General features: G+C 42.1%; 1 protein-coding gene across 14 annotated transcripts in view; it reads right to left on the reverse strand.

The window, feature by feature from the left end:
• The window catches only part of AMBRA1 (autophagy and beclin 1 regulator 1), a 178689-nt gene that overhangs the window by 95484 nt on the left and 65206 nt on the right, over positions 1 to 17999 (reverse strand). For all 14 annotated transcript variants that reach the window (XM_061201683.1, XM_061201676.1, XM_061201684.1 and 11 more), the window contains 3 exons: positions 14710 to 14889; positions 3015 to 3095; positions 2358 to 2458 (listed from right to left, as the gene is read on the reverse strand). In XM_061201683.1, coding sequence (XP_061057666.1) covers positions 2358 to 2458; positions 3015 to 3095; positions 14710 to 14889 — 362 coding nt within the window. The remainder of the gene's footprint in view (positions 1 to 2357; positions 2459 to 3014; positions 3096 to 14709; positions 14890 to 17999) is intronic.

Consider the following 17999-nt stretch of genomic DNA (forward strand, 5'->3'; position numbering starts at 1 on the left):
AGAAAGTATATATGTGTATAACTGAGTCACTTTGCTGTACAGCAGAAATTAACACAACACTGTAAATCAAGTATACTTCAATAAAAAAAAATATGAAAAAAGAAGAAAAGAACAATGGATACTCTGCAACATGCAATGAGTTTAAATGTGAATGGAAACCATCCGCTAATCTAATCCAAGAATGAGCTTCTTGAGAGCCTAGATTTCCTTCCTCTCAAGGCACTCTGCATCTTTTGTTAGAGAACTTTTCTCAGTAGATTTCATGTTTGTAAACTGCCTGCTGGAACATAACCCCTATATTCAAAGGTATCCATAAGTGAAATTGGGCTATTTGGGGTCAGACCTCTGGGCATAAAGTAGGGAAGAAGAAATGGAGGTAAAGAGTTATTAGATCAAAGGAGAGAAAAACAACATACAGCTGTTCCAAAAAAACTAAATGCAAAGGAAATAGAGACTTCCCAGCAGTAGAGGAGCAGGGAGCTGCTGTGTTGGGTGGTAGAGGCAGATGTCTGGAACAAAGAAGGGTGGAGAAGAACTCTGTAGTACTGTCTGGCAGCAAGTGATTAACTGCCAGTGAGGAGCTTCCACATGCCATTAGCCAAGCCACACAGAAGCGCCAAGCAAGGAAAGGCACAGAGCCATGGGGTCTATTTACCGACTAGGGCCCTCCTCAGTCAAGGTCAGGACACCATGGTGCAGTCTACTCCCCAACCAAGCCTGGGTCTATGAAGCCCTGGTGTCCAGTAGAGAGAAACCATTGAGGCTTCTGGGGTTTCTAGGCCTTGACACTGGGTCAAGGATACTGCTACTTAAAGGAAGCCAGGTCCCATGGCCTACCAGCTGCCACAACAGCTTGGTCAGAAATCATATTCCCCCAGCCCGACAGCGCTACTGTCTCACACAGATCGCTCTCTACCTTTAACCATCACGTGGCCCAGATTTTCCAAAATGTAATGTCATTTGAATTTTTTAAATAAAGATGCTTGTTAAAGATACACCAAGAGATTTCCCTGGTGGCACAGTGGTTAAGAATCTGCCTGCCAATGCAGGGGACACAGGTTCAATCCCTGAAGATCCCACATGCTGTGGAGCAACTAAGCCCGTGTGCCGCAACTACTGAGCCTGCGCGCCACAACTACTGAGCCCATGTGCCACAACTACTGAAGCCCGTGCACCGCAATGAAGAGTAGCCCCTGCTCGCTGCAACTAGAGAAAGCCTGCGCACAGCAATGAAGACCCAGCGCAGCCAAAAAAATTAAATAATTTATTAAAAAAATAATACACCAAAATGTGGCTTGATTTTTATAACTTTTAATGCCTTCACATACATAAATTTACAAGTTGGCAGTGGAGGTGGGGGGGAGGGGGGAAAAGAGAAAAACCTTTGTCAGAAAAAAAATAGATTCTGCTTTGTTTCCTTCTCTAGAGACTGCCCAGAAGCAGCAGCACACACTGGGTCTCAGCCCAGTCACATCACGCATATTAGCCCCAAAACACTGGTCACTAAGTTATTCAGCCACCATAAAGCTGCCTCGGCTAGGCTTGTCCAGTCCATTTTCTATTCTGTGAAAATTTCTAAGCCAGCTCCATGGGTCCCTCTCCTCCTCCTTCCTCTGAAGATTCCACAGGGCCTGGAAACTCCATGTGCTGGCAGCAGCAAAGGGTTGGAGAGGTGTGCTTTCAGCTCCTAATTAAATCACAGGATCTGGCTCATGGGTACCTCAACAATAAAACATGAGCAAGGCACCTTTATCATTCAATTTAAAAAGTCTATTTGCTGGATTAAGAAACAAATGGTTTAAATAAATTTTAAAAAAGATGTCTGGGGACCTCCCTGGTGGCGAAGTGGATAAGAATCCGCCTGCCAATGGAGGGGACACGGGTTCGACCCCTGGCCCGGGAAGATTCCACATGCCGTGAAGCAACTAAGCCTGCACACCACAACTACTGAGCCCACGTGCCACAACTACTGAAGCCCGCGCGTCTAGAGCCCGTGCTCCGCAACAAAGAGAAGCCACCGCAATGAGAAGCCCACGCACCGCAACAAAGAGTAGCCCCCGCTCGCTGCAACTGGAGAAAAGCCCGTGTGCAGCAACGAAGACCCAACGCAGCCAAAAATAGATAAATAAATTAATTAAAAAAGAGATGTCTGAAGGAAGTGGGAATGGGCAAAAGAAGCAGCTTTCCTCAATCTGTAGTTTCCTGCCCTGAAGTAAGGAACCAAGTACAAGACCTTAAAAAAGAGTTTTCAGCCAGATGCCAAGATGCCATCACATCAACATAGGTAAAGGAGGGGAAAGCTTTACCCGGTTCCCTCCCCCTTTAAATTTTCAAAATCCAAAGAAACAACTCCTTACCTGCCAGGACCCTGTTAACAGAAGAGTGAGTAGCCAAGCCAGGCTGTCCACGTTCATGAAAAATCCCAGCATAAGGCAAGTACTCAGGCAGCAAGAAACGCCTATAAGATGGGAAGGAAATCCAAAAAAGAGGGGATATATGTATATGCATAGCTGATTCATTTTGCTGTACAGCAGAAACTAATACACCATTGTAAAGCAACTACACTCCAATAAAAATTAATTTTAAAAAACGCCTATATGAAGGAATCATGTGTTAAAAGCCTACTATAGACTGCCTTAAAACAAAGGAGATATACTATCTACCAACCCTCAACAATCAAAGATAAGGGATCCACTAAGCCTAGGAATCCACAGAAACCTAGAGCAGAGTAAAATTCTTTTCACACATTTGTATCTTCTTCCAATCTTTCTTCTAAAGTTTCCTGGGGCTTCTATTCCTGAACAGGATGCTCCCAATGCCATTTTTCTATGTCTTTTCATTGTGGTTAATCATTTCCTGTCAAGTCTTTAGGTGGCAGGGCTGGACCGTAGGCTCACTAGGAAATAATTCCAGATATGGACAATCCAGACCAGAAAGTAGGTTTAAAAATCCCAGGCTCTCATAAAGCCTCCCTCAGAAAAGTCTCTCATAAAAGTTGACTATCCAGCTCTTACCTTGGGACAAAGCGTCCAAGTGAAGGTGCAGACATCCGGGCATTTCGTGGAGCTCGGTGCCTGGATCTGTCACCATTGTCCCTGGAGAAAACAAAAAGACTACACCTAAGAGAGTCACTAAAGCAGAAACAGACACCAGCCCAAAAGACAGACATCCCGCAAACTAAATTCCTACACTTAGGTGAAGGTCCCAGAGAAATTAGTCATCTGGTTGCTTACTAATTTGGGTGGCACATTAATATACTGCGTTTCTGGAGTACCTCAATTAAAATATTTATGAGCATTTACTAACAGTTCAGTAAGAAGGAAGATTTTTCTTGAAATAATGTGGTCTCTGAACTCTGCAGAACTGAAATTGAAGCCAAGTTTAGATCTTCTAAAGGGATTTGGAATGGATATGTATATAAATGTCTTTTTCTAGATTGAAAGATAGAGAAACTTTGGCTTCGGGGGATCTTGAAGGAAGAAGAATTCTCCCATCAAGTTCATTCAACAAATGGTTATCTTTAAATCTGTTTGGGTCCTTGGTGTGGAAAAATCATGGATATGTGAAAGAAAAACAACACAAGAAAAAGACCAGGCAGTCCTTTCTTTTAGAGACTGAAAAATTAACAATGATGAAGATTATTAGACAATGCAATCCTAAGCTCGGTCATTTGATTAAAAAGAAAAAAGTCTAGTGTTTTCTTTATGGTCTGTTAAAGTAATGGTAATAAACACCATTTATTAAATATCTACTAAGTCCTAATACAAAGGTTATTAATATGTTACCCCATTTAATCTTTCGAGTTTCCCATTAAGTCTCATTAGATTTGTTTTACAGATAAGGAAACTAAGGACCAGAGAGGCAAATGCCCAAGGTCACACAACTAGTAAGTGGTTGAGACAAGATTCAAGGAAGATCCATCTGACTCTAAAGCCCTTGCTCTTTCCACTACACTTCACTGCTTCCTACAAGAGAAGACAGAAACTTCACGTGGCTTAGTTTCCAATGCATCAAAGGAACAATAAGCCAAAGGGCACTGGCTGGATAGAGCAGTTAATTAGCTGCTTAACCAACTCCACAAAATAAATGAACCTCTTGAGAGCTTGATTTGGGGTATTTTCTGAATTCTTCCTTTGGATTATCTTCAATTTAATGAGATAATCTTCAAACTGGCACTGTAACCAAAGTTAAGACAACACTTTGGCTTTCAAGTGTACTACTGGGACCCTTACAAACCAGAAATGAAAGCCTAGGAAGGTTTTTACATCTTGGTGGAACTGGATGCTGAGCATTTAGAGACAAATCAGTATCAGGGATATTGGAAGCTGATCCATTAAAAGTCAGTACTTGGTTTTTATTTTCCCAGAAGAGAAAGCATATTACTGTTTTCTTTAACGTATCATATTCCTTTGACTTGAAACTCTACAGATGAAGGGAGAGGCAAGGAAAGAGAGATAAGACCATATGGAAAGTGAAAAGGGGATTATAAAGAACAACGAGATCAGAAGTTCCTGACCAGTAGACTGCAGCTCTGGGGAACCCACAAATTATTATAAGGAGTAGCTGAATATCAAACAAATAAGACAGCTCCCAAATTAAGTATATTATTATTTTTCAAGTATATGTAGATTCAAGTTGTGATCAAAGTACCAACTCGGTTAAAAGTACAAGTGAATTCATGACAGCTTTTCATAACAGTATATTTTACTTACGGATGGGCACTAAAAGTACAACTAATTATCATGAGAGAAGTTAGAACACATACTGAAGTTAAGAAGGGCCCTAAGGGGCTTCCCTGGTGGCACAGTGGTTGAGAATCTGCCTGCCAATGCAGGGGACACGGGTTCGAGCCCTGGTCTGGGAAGATCCCACATGCTGCGGAGCAACTAGGCCCGTGAGCCACAGCTACTGAGCCTGCGCGTCTGGAGCTTGTGCTCCGCAACAAGAGAGGCCACGACAGTGAGAGGCCCGCGCACCGTGATGAAGAGTGGCCCCCACTCGTCGCAACTAGAGAAAGCCCTCGCACAGAAACCCAACTCGCACAGAAGACCCAACACAGCCAAAAATAAAATAAATAAATATTTAAAATAAAAAAAAAAAAAGAAGGGTCCTAAGCCTCAAAAAGGTTGAAAATTAAGTTATAGAAGGAAGCATCATGGGACAAATCCAATTACTTTATTCTACAGCTAAGAAAGAGCTGGCCTTCCCAGAACCATGTTGTGGAGCTGACAATTTACTTCTGAACAAGGGCCAAAGAGCCCTCTCTCTCTGGACAATAAACAGTACTCTATCTGGCATTAGCAGAGTTGAAGAGCAGGGAAGGAGAGGGGTGTGCAGGGACAGTACTGATCAGCAGTTGCCAGAATCAAACATGACACAGAGCTGGGTGAAAGGACATATGAAGATAACTTAGAAAAGTGGACAAATGCCAGGGCTGGGAGAAAATTTGGCTCCTATGACATATTTCACAAGCCTCTTTTAATTGTTATTAAAACCTAAAAACAATTAACTTCTTTCTGATTCAATTTCTCCTTCCGTCTTAAAAAAAAAAAAAAAAAAAAAAAAAGGGAGGAGGAAGGGCAAAACATGGCCAGAGATAATGGCTTTATGTTATTTAGAGATTACCGGAAGAGATATATAGATATATATATATATATAGGAAAATCAGCTGGCTCAGATACAAGCAGTCTCAGACTGATGGTTACATTAGGCACCGCAAAAGAGGCAATAATATTAAGTGAGTGGAGATGTATCTGCTGGTCCTCAGCTTAACATCTTGACTAATGATGGGGAAGTAGGAGTTAAACAGCATCTCAATAAAATGTAGAGAAGACTTCAAATTGAAAGTGTTGAGCACAGTAGCAAAGAAGGAGAAATGACAGAATTGTACACAGAACAATTAGTAAAATGTGAAATGTGGTGAACACGCAAATGAGATGCTGCCTATGGGAGAAAAAAACACAGGCATCTAGGAGAAAATAGCCTAGAACAGCTCAAACATTTCCTGACCAGGAAAAACTTAAAACATGAATGGGTAAGGTGGCAAAGGGAAGAATGTCCAACCACAGGACAAGTTAAGCAAGTAGAGGGCAAAAGCCCCAGGTTTTAATGCTGGCACACAAAAATCCCTGACTAAAAGCATGGCTCTAAATAAATTAGAGGTGAAAAGAGCAACTAATGACTCTAGCTTCTATAGTCTAGAAAGAAGGGAAAATTCAAAATAAGGAGCTGAGATGGGGAAACAAACTTCAATGCCAAGGATATCTGCAAGGGAGGGGTCGGGGTAGAAGTGAGAGGAGAGGAAGAGTGGTTAAGAGTGTCAAGAAAAGGGCAAAGAAATTAAAAGTACTTAAAATAATGTTCAATTTAGAAAACTACACAGACTCTGACACTCACTTCAGTGCTGATACAAGACCAACACGGAGCAAGCCTCCACGAGATGAAGAAGGCAAATTTAGGCAGAGACTAAAGATTAGAAGATGTTTGCCAGATGAACAGTGGGAGAAATGCAGACCCAGAGAGACAGTTTACCTTAGGAATAATGGAGGGTGCTAAATACTGGGCCTAACATAACATAGCCCATGCCCTTTTCAATGGGGTTACTTAAAAAAAAACAAAAACAAAAACAGTAAAGACCAGAGTATGCAATCTCGCTGGTACCACTCCTCTATCACTGGAGGACTCTTTCTCACCAGAATACTTTTCAGGGAAACACCAGAGAAATTCTCATCAATTTCATCAGCCAGAAGCTGCCTTTAAGCCAGCAGGATAGAAGCTGGCTGAGTTATTAATGGCCTTCCCAGTTGTTGAACTCTGTGCATCTCTTATTAACTCTCAGAAGGCTATTTGGGAAGGAGAGGGGGAAAAAAATAAGACTTTCTCATAAAAGATTTTGTAAGGAAAAAACACCCTTCAAACAATCAAGCATCCAAGACAAGTGCCAAATACAAGAAAATGCATCTATGGAACAAGGGAGAAACACAGCAGCTACTCTTGCTAAATGCCTGGGATTAATTGCCTCAGAGAGAGGCTGTAATTTAAAGGAATGTAAAATACACCTACAGACTGCTGTCTGAGTCCTAACCAGACAGTCAGGCTGCCATTACTACTCAGTGACAAACGGCTCTGACTTGGGCCTTTGTAAATGAAGCTCTGGCAGCACAAAGCTCATTGTCTTCTTGACAATGCACAGTTCACTGTGCTGAAAATTAGACCATTAAAAAAATACTTGTTTCCCTGTGCTCTTCAGTTTCTACTCAATCTCCAGACAACAGAAGGCCTAGCTGGTGTTCCTGTCCTTGGATGGCACAGTGATCTTGGCCAAGTCCTTTCTTTACTCGGGTGCTATTAGTAAGGCTCTAGACTCTACTTCGAAGGACTGTGCACGCATGTCAGGGCTAGATTTCTGGGAGGAAGGCACAGGCCCAGCTGATATCATTCATAGGGGATACCTAATAGCATAGGTCTCTTGGAACTTCAGAGCCTTAATTTTTCTCCAAGGAATAGTAATATAACAGATAATTACCACTTACAAATTCCTCTCCTTTCTTTTTCTTTTCTTTTTTTTTTTTTTAATTTGTTTGGCTGCATTGGGTCTTTGTTGCTGCGTGCAGGCTTTCTCTAGCTGCGGCGAGCGAGGGCTACTCTTTGTTGCGGTGCGCGGGCTTCTCATTGCCGTGGCTTCTCTTGTTGCAGAGCACGGGCTCTAGGCACGCGGGCTTCAGTAGTTGTGGTACGCGGGCTCAGCAGTTGTGGCTCGCGGGCTCTAGAGCCCAGGCTCAGTAGTTGTGGTGCACGGGCTTAGTTGCTCCATGGCATGTGGGATCTTCCCGGACCAGGGCTTGAACCCATGTCCCCTGCATTGGCAGGCGGATTCTTAACCACTGCGCTACCAGGGAAGTCCTCTCCTTTCTTGTTCTACCTTTAATTTCATCTGCATGTATTATGCAAATCCATATTCTTATTGTGCATTTTATGTTAAAAAATAAATACATATCTCTAAGTGATAGTTATCCTCCTTTCCCCCTCTTCCCTCACAGCTGTTTAATTCTTTAAATCCAGACATATTCCATTTTCTTTCTCTTCTCCTAGCATTCCTCATAATAAATATTCATATGTATTTTAGTTGCCCAGAAAGAACACTAATTCTAAAGCTGCCAAGCAATATTATATATTTCTAAGCAATAGGCTCAAAATCCTCAGGAAAGAGCTGGAATTCAGGTAGGCATATATTTTATAAATATATTGGGGCTCCACAGGTACCAGATATCCTATTCCTAATCCTCAGGAAGTCTCTCCACTTTTCTGAAACTTTTCATTATTCTACCTCTGCTGAGTACAAGGGAAATCCTTCTAAGATAGTTAGTTAGCTCCAACAAAGATCCAAGAGCTTTAGGGCTAAAATAAACTTCAGAGATTATCTAATCTGATTTTACAAGGTCAGACATTGAGGCCTAGGGTAGGAGAGGGACTTGCCAAAGATCAAATGGCATATCACAGGCTCAGCCAAAACTGGAACACGGGGCTATTCCCCAGACAATAGTTGTCAGGCTCTGGGGACCAGTGGGCACTAACAAGAGATCCCAGTTCCAATCACAGCTGTTCTGGGAGTCACTTGCTACTTTATAAACTTAGTTCAAAATCAGTTCCAGTAAGAGTAAAAAAGGACTCTGGCAACATTTTATTTGGAGAAGTAGGAAGTGAGGCAGCTGAGCTCTCACACACAGCTCATCTCCCCAGGAACATTCACAAACAGGCCCCACTCTTATAAAACACCAAGGCCTCTTATGTCCAATACTTAACATTCAGTCCTCATATGTTCTCGTATGTATTTTGCCCACTGTTTTCTAACTGGTTTTCCTGCATCCATATACTTGCCACCTGCCTAACAACCGCTGTCAGAATTCACTGCCTAAAACACATGTTGAATAATGGCTGTCCCTAGACAAAAACAAGGTCGAGACTTCTCAGCCAGGCACTCCAGGCCCTCCACAGTCCATGTCTTTCCGATCTTCTCGCTCAAAGTACAAATACTCCATTGCTCTAACCACAGATGTATGCAGGGTCTCCGAACAAACGCTGTAAATCTTCTGTGTCTGGGCTTTTGTTTAAGCTGCTCCTTTGTCTAGAATCTCCTTCCCTACTTCCATCCTCTACGTCAATTCGTCAAAGTCCTATGGGGTCTTCACACACAGCTGAAACCCATGAAGCCTTCTCACATCTCCCCAAGTACTCTCCCCCTTCATACAATGCTGTCCTGTACTTTAGGGGTACCTTATTACAGTCTATCTTATAAGATATTGTGTAAAAATCTGATCATGTTATTCCATAGCTTAAAACTCTTCAGTGACTCCCCCTCATCTGCAGGGTAAAGTTCTCCTCCTTTGCAAGGCACACAAGACTCCCCAAGATCTGGTGCCACTCTAACTCTCGGGGCTCATCTCCTGCTGTATCTTGGACTTTACAACCTGACCATACTTGTCAACAAGGGAATTCCTGACATGCTCCATGCTGTTTCATGTTTCTATGACTATGCATTTATTTGCCTTTCTTCTAAGTATATCTGGAGAAAAGTCCTATTTTAAGACTTTCTCTTTTATAAACCCACGCTGTAAAAAACAATCAACCACCACAAACATCAATTAAATGAAATTATTTAAAACTCTGGTAAAAAGGAAGTGAATGGTTTCTTATCTCATCTCACTTTAAGAACTACTTCTATACAATACCACCACTCAATAACTGTAGCTGGTTGCCTGATCCTTGACTGCTTTGGCAGGTTCCAGTCTGTAAAGAGAATAGTCACTTTACAGCGTGTTCCCTTATAGTTTCTCTTGCACTTCTAATATCAAAGAGATTATGGTCTGTAAGTCAAAGGAAGAGACAAAGGCAACCCCATTTCAGAATGAAGTACACGACTTCTTGCTCTGAAGATCTGCCCTTCCCTTTCTCGGCTACAAGTAACATATCTGCTATTAGTAGTCACTGACTCCCATAGGAGTCCTGGAAATTTGGGGCACAGAAGAGAGAGCAGGGGCAAACACTACCAAGGACATGTGGCTTCACTCTCCTGGAATTTCTAGCCATGAGAACTTGACACAAGTATATGAGTCTCACAAAGCTGTCAGGATTTCACCTATAGACAGATGATAAGAGTAACATCATCCGGTTTCTAACATATTTTCTTTGTGTGACTCAATTAAATTTCAGTAATGGCAAAAGGGCAGATGAAGAATATTAAATTCTGAACTATAAAGGCGAGTAACTTCTATGCCACACCCAATCAGATGGCAGAACTGAGTGACAGCCTTCAGAACTGTCCTCGGCTACATTATGTACCAAGAAGACCTTTTAATGACTTCCTTGCTAGAAGGTGTCTAGCAAGGGGACCATGAAAGCCTTCTGGTTGAGGCTCCTCCGCACATGTGTATGTGGTACTGCTAGAACATATCATGCCAAACTAAGGAACCAGAACCCATCTTGGGCAACCAGAAATGACTGTCATTCATTTCACAATGAAACGGTTTTGCATATTTGGTCACAATATGGATTTCTGGGTAAAAGGAACCCAAATACAACGAGATAAATTAGAAGAGTTAATAAAATAAATGTAACTGACTTCAAGACACTTCATCTGAAAGACTAGGCTGAAAGACCAGAATTCTCACTGAGATGTTTTCCCCAAGTACAGACCAGTGTCACAACTGTGAATGAAGGACTTGTTCTCTCTGTGCTGGCAACAATTTTTAAGAAGTTGAGGGACCTCCCTGGTGGTCCAGTGGTTGAGAATCTGCCTTCCAATGCAGGGGACACGGGTTCGATCCCTGGTCGGGGAACTAAGATCCCACATGCTGTGGGGCAACTAGGCCCGCGCGCTCTGGAGCCCACGCATCACAACGAGAGAGCCCGCACGCTGCAACTGTTAAGCCCACGCACTCTAAGAGCCCACGCACCACAACTAGAGAAAAGCCTGCGTGCTGCAACAAAGAGCCTGTGCACTGCAAAGAAAGATCCCGTGTGCCGCAACTAAGACCTGATGCGGCCAAATAAATAATTTAAAAGAAAAAAAGAAGTTGAACATAATTACGCAGTGTTGGAGATATTTGTGACTGATCTAATCTCAAGCTTCTCCAGTTCTGACTGTCATTAGCTCAGGGTATCCTTGCCTTGGAAGGCAAAGCAAGTAAAAAAAGAGGCAAGAAGATGAACTGGAGATGATTCCAGGATTATAATTACATTTAGAATAACAGATAAAATGAGGCGGGGGGGTGAGGGTAGCTTGAACAACCGTCATAAAGTCACAGGTACCACCTCTTTTGCAGCTCTTAGAAACTACGGGAACACAGCACTCAACCTGGGCTTCATAAAAGCCTCCCTCCCTCTTTCCAAAGGGATGGTGAAAATAAAAATGTGAGTTTTCCTTATGCTTATTTGCCATCTACATTCTAGCAGGTGGTCTGAGCTCAGAAGGAGGCAGACAGCAGGGTCAGGGGCAGCCACACCTTTACCCTGCTTGTGAACATCTTTATGCAAAGACAGATGCGGAGGGCTTCAGGACAGACCTCCTGACAGCAGGTTTCTGGATGTCCTGTTTGTGCATTTTGATAAACACAGGGACCCTGCAGTCTCAATCCTTGCCGCAGACAGAGACAAATGACAGGAGAAGATGCCTGCCTGGGAAGATGGTCATTAATCCAGACCACAAAAGAATAGAAAGTTTAACCTGATGTTGACCAACCTTCAAACCTATCTTACCTAGCGATAAATCTAGATAGTCTTGTTCCACAGCAAGCTCATGGAGCAAGGGCTCAAATATGGTTGTACATCATTTTTAAAGGTTTTTAAATCTGCAGGACACTAAAGTCAGACACTAAACATGCTTGCTCCTGATCTCTAAACTTAGACATGTCTGACTTTGGTCAAGCCTCTGTATCCTTATTTTAAAAAACACCACAATGAAATGAACAACTATCTCATTGGGTTATTACAAGGAGTAAACAAGATTTTAAAAGATATATGTATATTAGTATATTTATATATACTACAAATGTTGTATATGTTATAAATTAGTATACATGAAAAATATGATAGCTGATACCTTTCATTCAATGGATGATGAAAGAGAACCAAAAAAGATGGGATCTGCGTAATGCCTCCCTTTTGTTTTCTGAGGCCCCTATACACCTGGATGGGACAAGCTAGAGAATGGCAAAATGATCTATGACTTAGCAAATTGAAGGAGAGTGAAGAGGTCGGAGTGGGGTGGCAAAGGCAAGACCATGCTGTGCTGTGAAGGTGAGGAAACCCAGTAGAACAGTCTCTCTTAATGGTACCCTAAGTGTTAGGATTCCAGGCCATATCTAACTTAATCAGCTTCCCTGTACTTGAAAGAACTATAAATTATGACTGTATAAGCCTGTAACTTTCTTTCTAGTTATCAAAGCTGAGGAAAAGGATTGGGGCAGAGAAATTAAAATGGGCTGGTACATTCCCTAATTTCTCACTTTCTCTCTCCTCAGAGTACTTAGAAATTAAGAGAAGAGGCACAACCACAAGCAGCCCTCGGTTTACAGTAGGGGGAGGAGGGCGGGGAAAAAGAGAAAGAAGGAACAGACGGTAACTCAGCATCAACCAGCCAGCAACATCCTTCACTAGAAGACCTGGACTGCTAATATTGAGGTGACTAATCCACAGCTGCTATTAAAAACAAGATTATAGTCTGCTTCAGCCCCACAAGAAAGGCAAACACCAAGGGGAGGGACTTTCGGAGGGGCTTTAGAGAAACCAGCCCATTGTTACTAACCAGGGAGCAATACAATGCTAAGTCAGTGCATGAAAGGTGAAGAGGGTGATGTAAATTCAGGCTGCGCTGAAGCCAGGGGGAGGCGAGAGCACAGGTGGGCTGTGGGGAGCACAGGGAGGAGGCAGTCTGACACAGGAAAATCAAGGGGGAAGGAAGGGGAAAGGGAGGAGGTGGTAACAGAAGAAAGAGAAGGTAAGATGAGAACAGAACATTTTAAACTAACCCAGAACTCCACTGTGAAGGACAAGTCACGAGGCAAGATACAGCTCAAAGGCATGAGCCCCACGTTTCACCACTGCGAAGAGATAACAGCCTTCCAAACATGCGTGGAGAGAGGGCTATGCAATCTGCACTGACTCCCAGAGCTCCATGGGATTACCGAGGCTTTTCAGCAGCACTAAGTCCCAGCAGCCTTGGCACTGTGCGTTGAAACTGCTTCCCTGAATAGACCCCGGTGCTGGAAAAATAATCATTTCTACAGGGGAACGTATTTCCCTACAGGTGTCTGCCTGGCTAAAGGAGTGGAGACTCTCCCTTCACTGCTGTGCCCACGTCCATCTTCCCCCAGCGGGGACTTAAGGCAGAAGGACACATCTGAGAGTCACAGAGCAGCTGGGCCCTTCTCCCACCACCCCTGCTCCGTTTGCCACAGCACAGCTGTTTGAGGGCATCCCTGCATTTCTTTCACATTTACATCTTCCTCAGACGAATGAGCCTCCCACTGAGTGTTCCTTCTGCTTCCCACTACACAATTGGCCAGTGTGTTTAAGGATTGTATCGGGAAGGCCAATTGGTACAAAGGGTGTTCCCACCTTCTTGGTCCTCTCTGGCAAAGATATTTCTCAAACACTTCATAAAGCTCCACTGCAAGATGGCTCCTGGGGAACTATTCATTCAGCTCACGAAAGAGGAAGGTGGAAGGGAGGCAGGAGCTCTTAAGATCCCAGACCTGACCAGGCTATGTCAAGATGAAGGGGAAAAAAAAGGAAGATGACTGACAGGCTGTCCTATTCCAGTACTGCCAGCAAAAAAGATGGGGAAAGAAAAATGTTTAACCACCCTTCCCTCTTATTCTGCGTGTTTTGAGAATATCAAAATATAGGAATCAAAGCAAGAGCCAAATGTCCAATTTGGTACAAGCCAGGAAAGCTCAGTTTCAGGATGGAAAGAAACACAATGCATGGCTAGAAAGGTCAGGAGCAGCAGGTCAGAGAATGTAAAACCCAGCAGGAAGATTGGGGAGCTTGATCTTGGAGCCCGGGGCTGACGCTGCTCCTTTAGCTCACCCCTGTACCCCAGCCAACCACTCAAAGAGACTAGAAGAGCAAGGAATCACCTCTCAACCCCCACGTTCATTTGACAGGCAACCTCCAAAGGATCCTTACTGGGGGTGGAGGGAGACTGAGAACGTTTAGGGGCAAGGGAGTAGGACCTCAGAGAAGCAGTGTGATTAAGGGTACTGAGAGAATCTGTCTCCTAGGGAAATCCGAGTATTGTCTTTGTTGTTAATCTCTGTATCTACTCTGCTTAAGAGAAAAAACACCAACCCTCCTGCCTCCCTGATGTTATGAAGACAGTCCACATGAAGCACTTCCACAGTCACTGTTCACGCAAACGGGAAATTAAAAAGTTGCCTAAAGAGCAGCGACCATCTTCTCCCAGCCTGGCCTGGGGCCCAATGGGCTGTCTCTTCCCAGAGGCTTCAGGGAATCAGCAGTGCAACTACCAGAGGTGGGAGTGCCCTGGGCATTTTAACCCTCTGTCCCTCACCCCATCCTACTTCTCATAAATAATAACTTAGGGGTTTGAAGCAAGAATGTCAAACCACTATTGCTCAGACAGTGGCCAACTTGGAAGCACTCACAGCTCGGAGGAGGGGGAAGAAAGCAAGTTGAATATATACTTACTCAAAGTCCTCAAATTCCAAGTCGGTTCCCTCTACTGATGGACCCTGGTTGTCTGAGGAAGAGGAGGAGGTGGAAGAACGGAGGCGGTTCTGTTGGTAGCGCATAGAGCGCTGGCGGATACTGTCTCTCCGTGAGAGATACTGGATCATCCTCTGGGCATAGTATGCAGCAGGAGATAATCTGAGAGAAACAGAGATGAACAAACACAAACTAGCACTAATGTGGGGAATACTGTGAAAGACAGTAAATTCAGCTTTCCCATCACATCTCCCTGCTGAGGCGAACTCTGGAGACATGAAAAATAAACGGCATTTAACTCACCAGGAGGTTTGTACTGCACAATATGCTTATCAGACTACCACCAGTGTTTCTGTTCTGAGATAAGGCAAACAGGCTGTTTAATCAGTCATCATCTGATCAACAGCTGCCCCTTCCAAGAGTTTAACACTGGACCTTTCCTTTAGTTTCTTAAGGGACCTCTTTTAACTTCTCAGGGTGCCCTTTATACAGATTCGCAGATTTTCCTTAATCATCCATATTCAAAATATAAGAAATGAAAGGGACCACAGCTTCTTTCACTTTACAGATGAGAAAACAGGCCAAGAGATGGTGAACCCGAGATGACTAAAGAAGGCATCTTCAGGCATCACCTTCACCAGGACTCCTTTCTTCTCCAACAAATACTTGTCACTCCAGATTCGTCCTAGCTCCTTAAGAGTATCTCTTTGAACCTCTTATCTCTCCTTTACAGATTATCCAGATATTTTAACACAGAGAAAATATTCAGGATAGAGACTGAGAGTAAAATATACTCAGGAGAACAGAAAATCTAAAAGAAAAAAACAGATTTTTTCTATTTCTTACGACAGAGCATCAGAGGCTACGTGGGCACTGAGCAACACAGAAGACAACAGTCACTCTTCTTCTTCTCCCTTACAATGGCTGTTCTCAGTAATTAGTGTTAAAAGACTTAATTTACTTTAAATTAGTAAAAAGTCTATATTCTTCCAGCTATGGTTCACTGTCTTCATACTCCATGAAAATATCTAGTGTCCTATACAATTTGCACATTCCCTTCTTTCTCAAGTTTTTCCTCCATCTTTCACAACGCATATAATTTGAGGCTGTGAACTGAGAAGAACAGTAACGGAAAAATGTTTTATATATAATATTAAGTGGATTACTAAGAAATTTCAAGACTTAAAACCTGCCCAAGACCTAAAACCTGCCAACTTTGATTCAACAATTCCACTAGTAATTTTATCCTACAGAAACACACCAGGATACGAAGAGATATATATATTGCTGGCACTAGTGAAAAACTGGGAAACACCCCAAATGCCCACCAACAGATTAAATAAATTATATCTATACAAAGAAACACTATATAACAATTGAAAAGAACATCCCTACATATGCACAATGAAAGCCCTCTAGAATAAAATTTTAAGTGGGGAAAAATTAAAGAATGGTATGTATATACTAATATGTATATAAAAATATTTATTTCTGTAATTAGAACAAAAAAATGAAACACAGCAATCCTGATAAGGATTCCTAGGGACCTTAACTTCTATAATGTTTGAATACTGAAAGAAAAAAAAGCATGTAACTTTTTTTTTTTTTTAATGGAAATCTGGAAAAACTGATTGAGAATGGAAATGGAAATACTTACATCCAAATGGTAGGAAAAGTACTTACAAACGTCTTGCTGCCTGACCTTTCATTACCCCTGAACAAAGTAAGCCTCTAGGTAAATCCTCAGTAAATCTAATCACTCAGACCAAAGGAGATCCTGCAGTCAACTGCTACACGAAACAGGGCTGCCTCTGAAATGCCTGTCATCAGAGGTGGTGTCCTTCTGGCCAACCATCAAACAGAATTTCCAAGCAGGCCAGGTGACAATCTTTGGAACTCAAAAGTCTGTGTTATGGAACAATATGCTGCATTTGGCACCTCTGAATCCAAATTATCGTTATACAGTAGGTGGGCATGGGACGTACAGAGGCCTTGGCCAAGATCATCAGAGTATAAGATTTAAAGTTTCAACTTGTGGAACTTTCACTGTCTCTTTGGGCACCTGTTCCCATGCATTTGGCAAGGATGAATCAAGAACCCTAAATTTTCAACAGACAGAAGCCAATACTCTTGAGTTGTTCCTATAGCTACCAAATATACAGAAATCTTCCAGTAGAAATCAATAGTTGTTGGTTAAATTCTCAAGTCAGTCAGAGTAGAAAAGAATGTTAAAAAAAAGTTTTAAGAGGAGAATGAAGATTCTTTTTTTAGAAAAGATTCTGAAAAGTGACCATAAATACACTCATTACTGAGTTGATAGCCTACCTTAACTAATGGAAAAATTATATTATGGTGATAGAGGTAGAAATAATGTTGATGCTGACAATAATAAATAAAGATTGTCCTTTTATGTAGGGGTAAAAATTCAGCACTAGGTAACCTCAATTGTTTAATTTCACCATTGGACAGGAATTCCCTAAGCTACAAAACTGTGCATCAATGGTAAAGAAAAATGGATTCACAATTATTAAGTACAAGTACATCATAGCTTCATCTTTTTAGGTATCCAGAGGGAAGCTAAGGATCTGAATGCTGACACGTCTCATAAAGGCTTTGACCCGTATATATTAGGCAGGGTGAAATCTAAGAGGAAAAAGAAATTAAACAACCAGTAATGAGGTAACAATCATCCTCCTACTGAAGAGTGGATAATTATCAAACTCTAAAAGTGTTCCAAGTGAATATTTTAAATAACTCCTCAAGTTTTCTTCAAGGAAGAATACTTCCCCCTCCAAAAAACCATTTTTTGTGTTTAAAGGGAAAATGTAAAGATAACAACACCACAAAGTCTGGCCTTTCTGTGAAAAAGAGATCTGAGTAGGAATAAATAACAAATTTATTACATGAAAGGAGGACAAAGAATGGTCTTTAAGAGTCACCATTAAACTTTGTCAGGTTAAAAATTCTGGGGATGAGATTCCCACTACTGTCCTAAAAGAAACTGTTTCACAGCAAGAAGTTCTCTCAGGGTTTCAAAGAATTTGATTCATGCAAAATATTTCCTTCTCTTATTTAGGGCTTATTACTTTCAAATATGACTACAGACTAACATAAACTTCCTTGTTTCAGTCATCATCTAAGTTGCCTACCCGTTTTAAAGTCATCAATCCCCATGTTCCCTGATCTGCCATTTCTGGGGTACGGAAAAGGAAGTAAGAGGATAACAGGGAATCTTTTCACTAGTATCTCAGAAAGAATGCTCGGTATCATGA

Source organism: Eubalaena glacialis, chromosome 10 (genome assembly GCF_028564815.1).
Source record: "Eubalaena glacialis isolate mEubGla1 chromosome 10, mEubGla1.1.hap2.+ XY, whole genome shotgun sequence".
NCBI lineage: Eukaryota > Metazoa > Chordata > Mammalia > Artiodactyla > Balaenidae > Eubalaena > Eubalaena glacialis.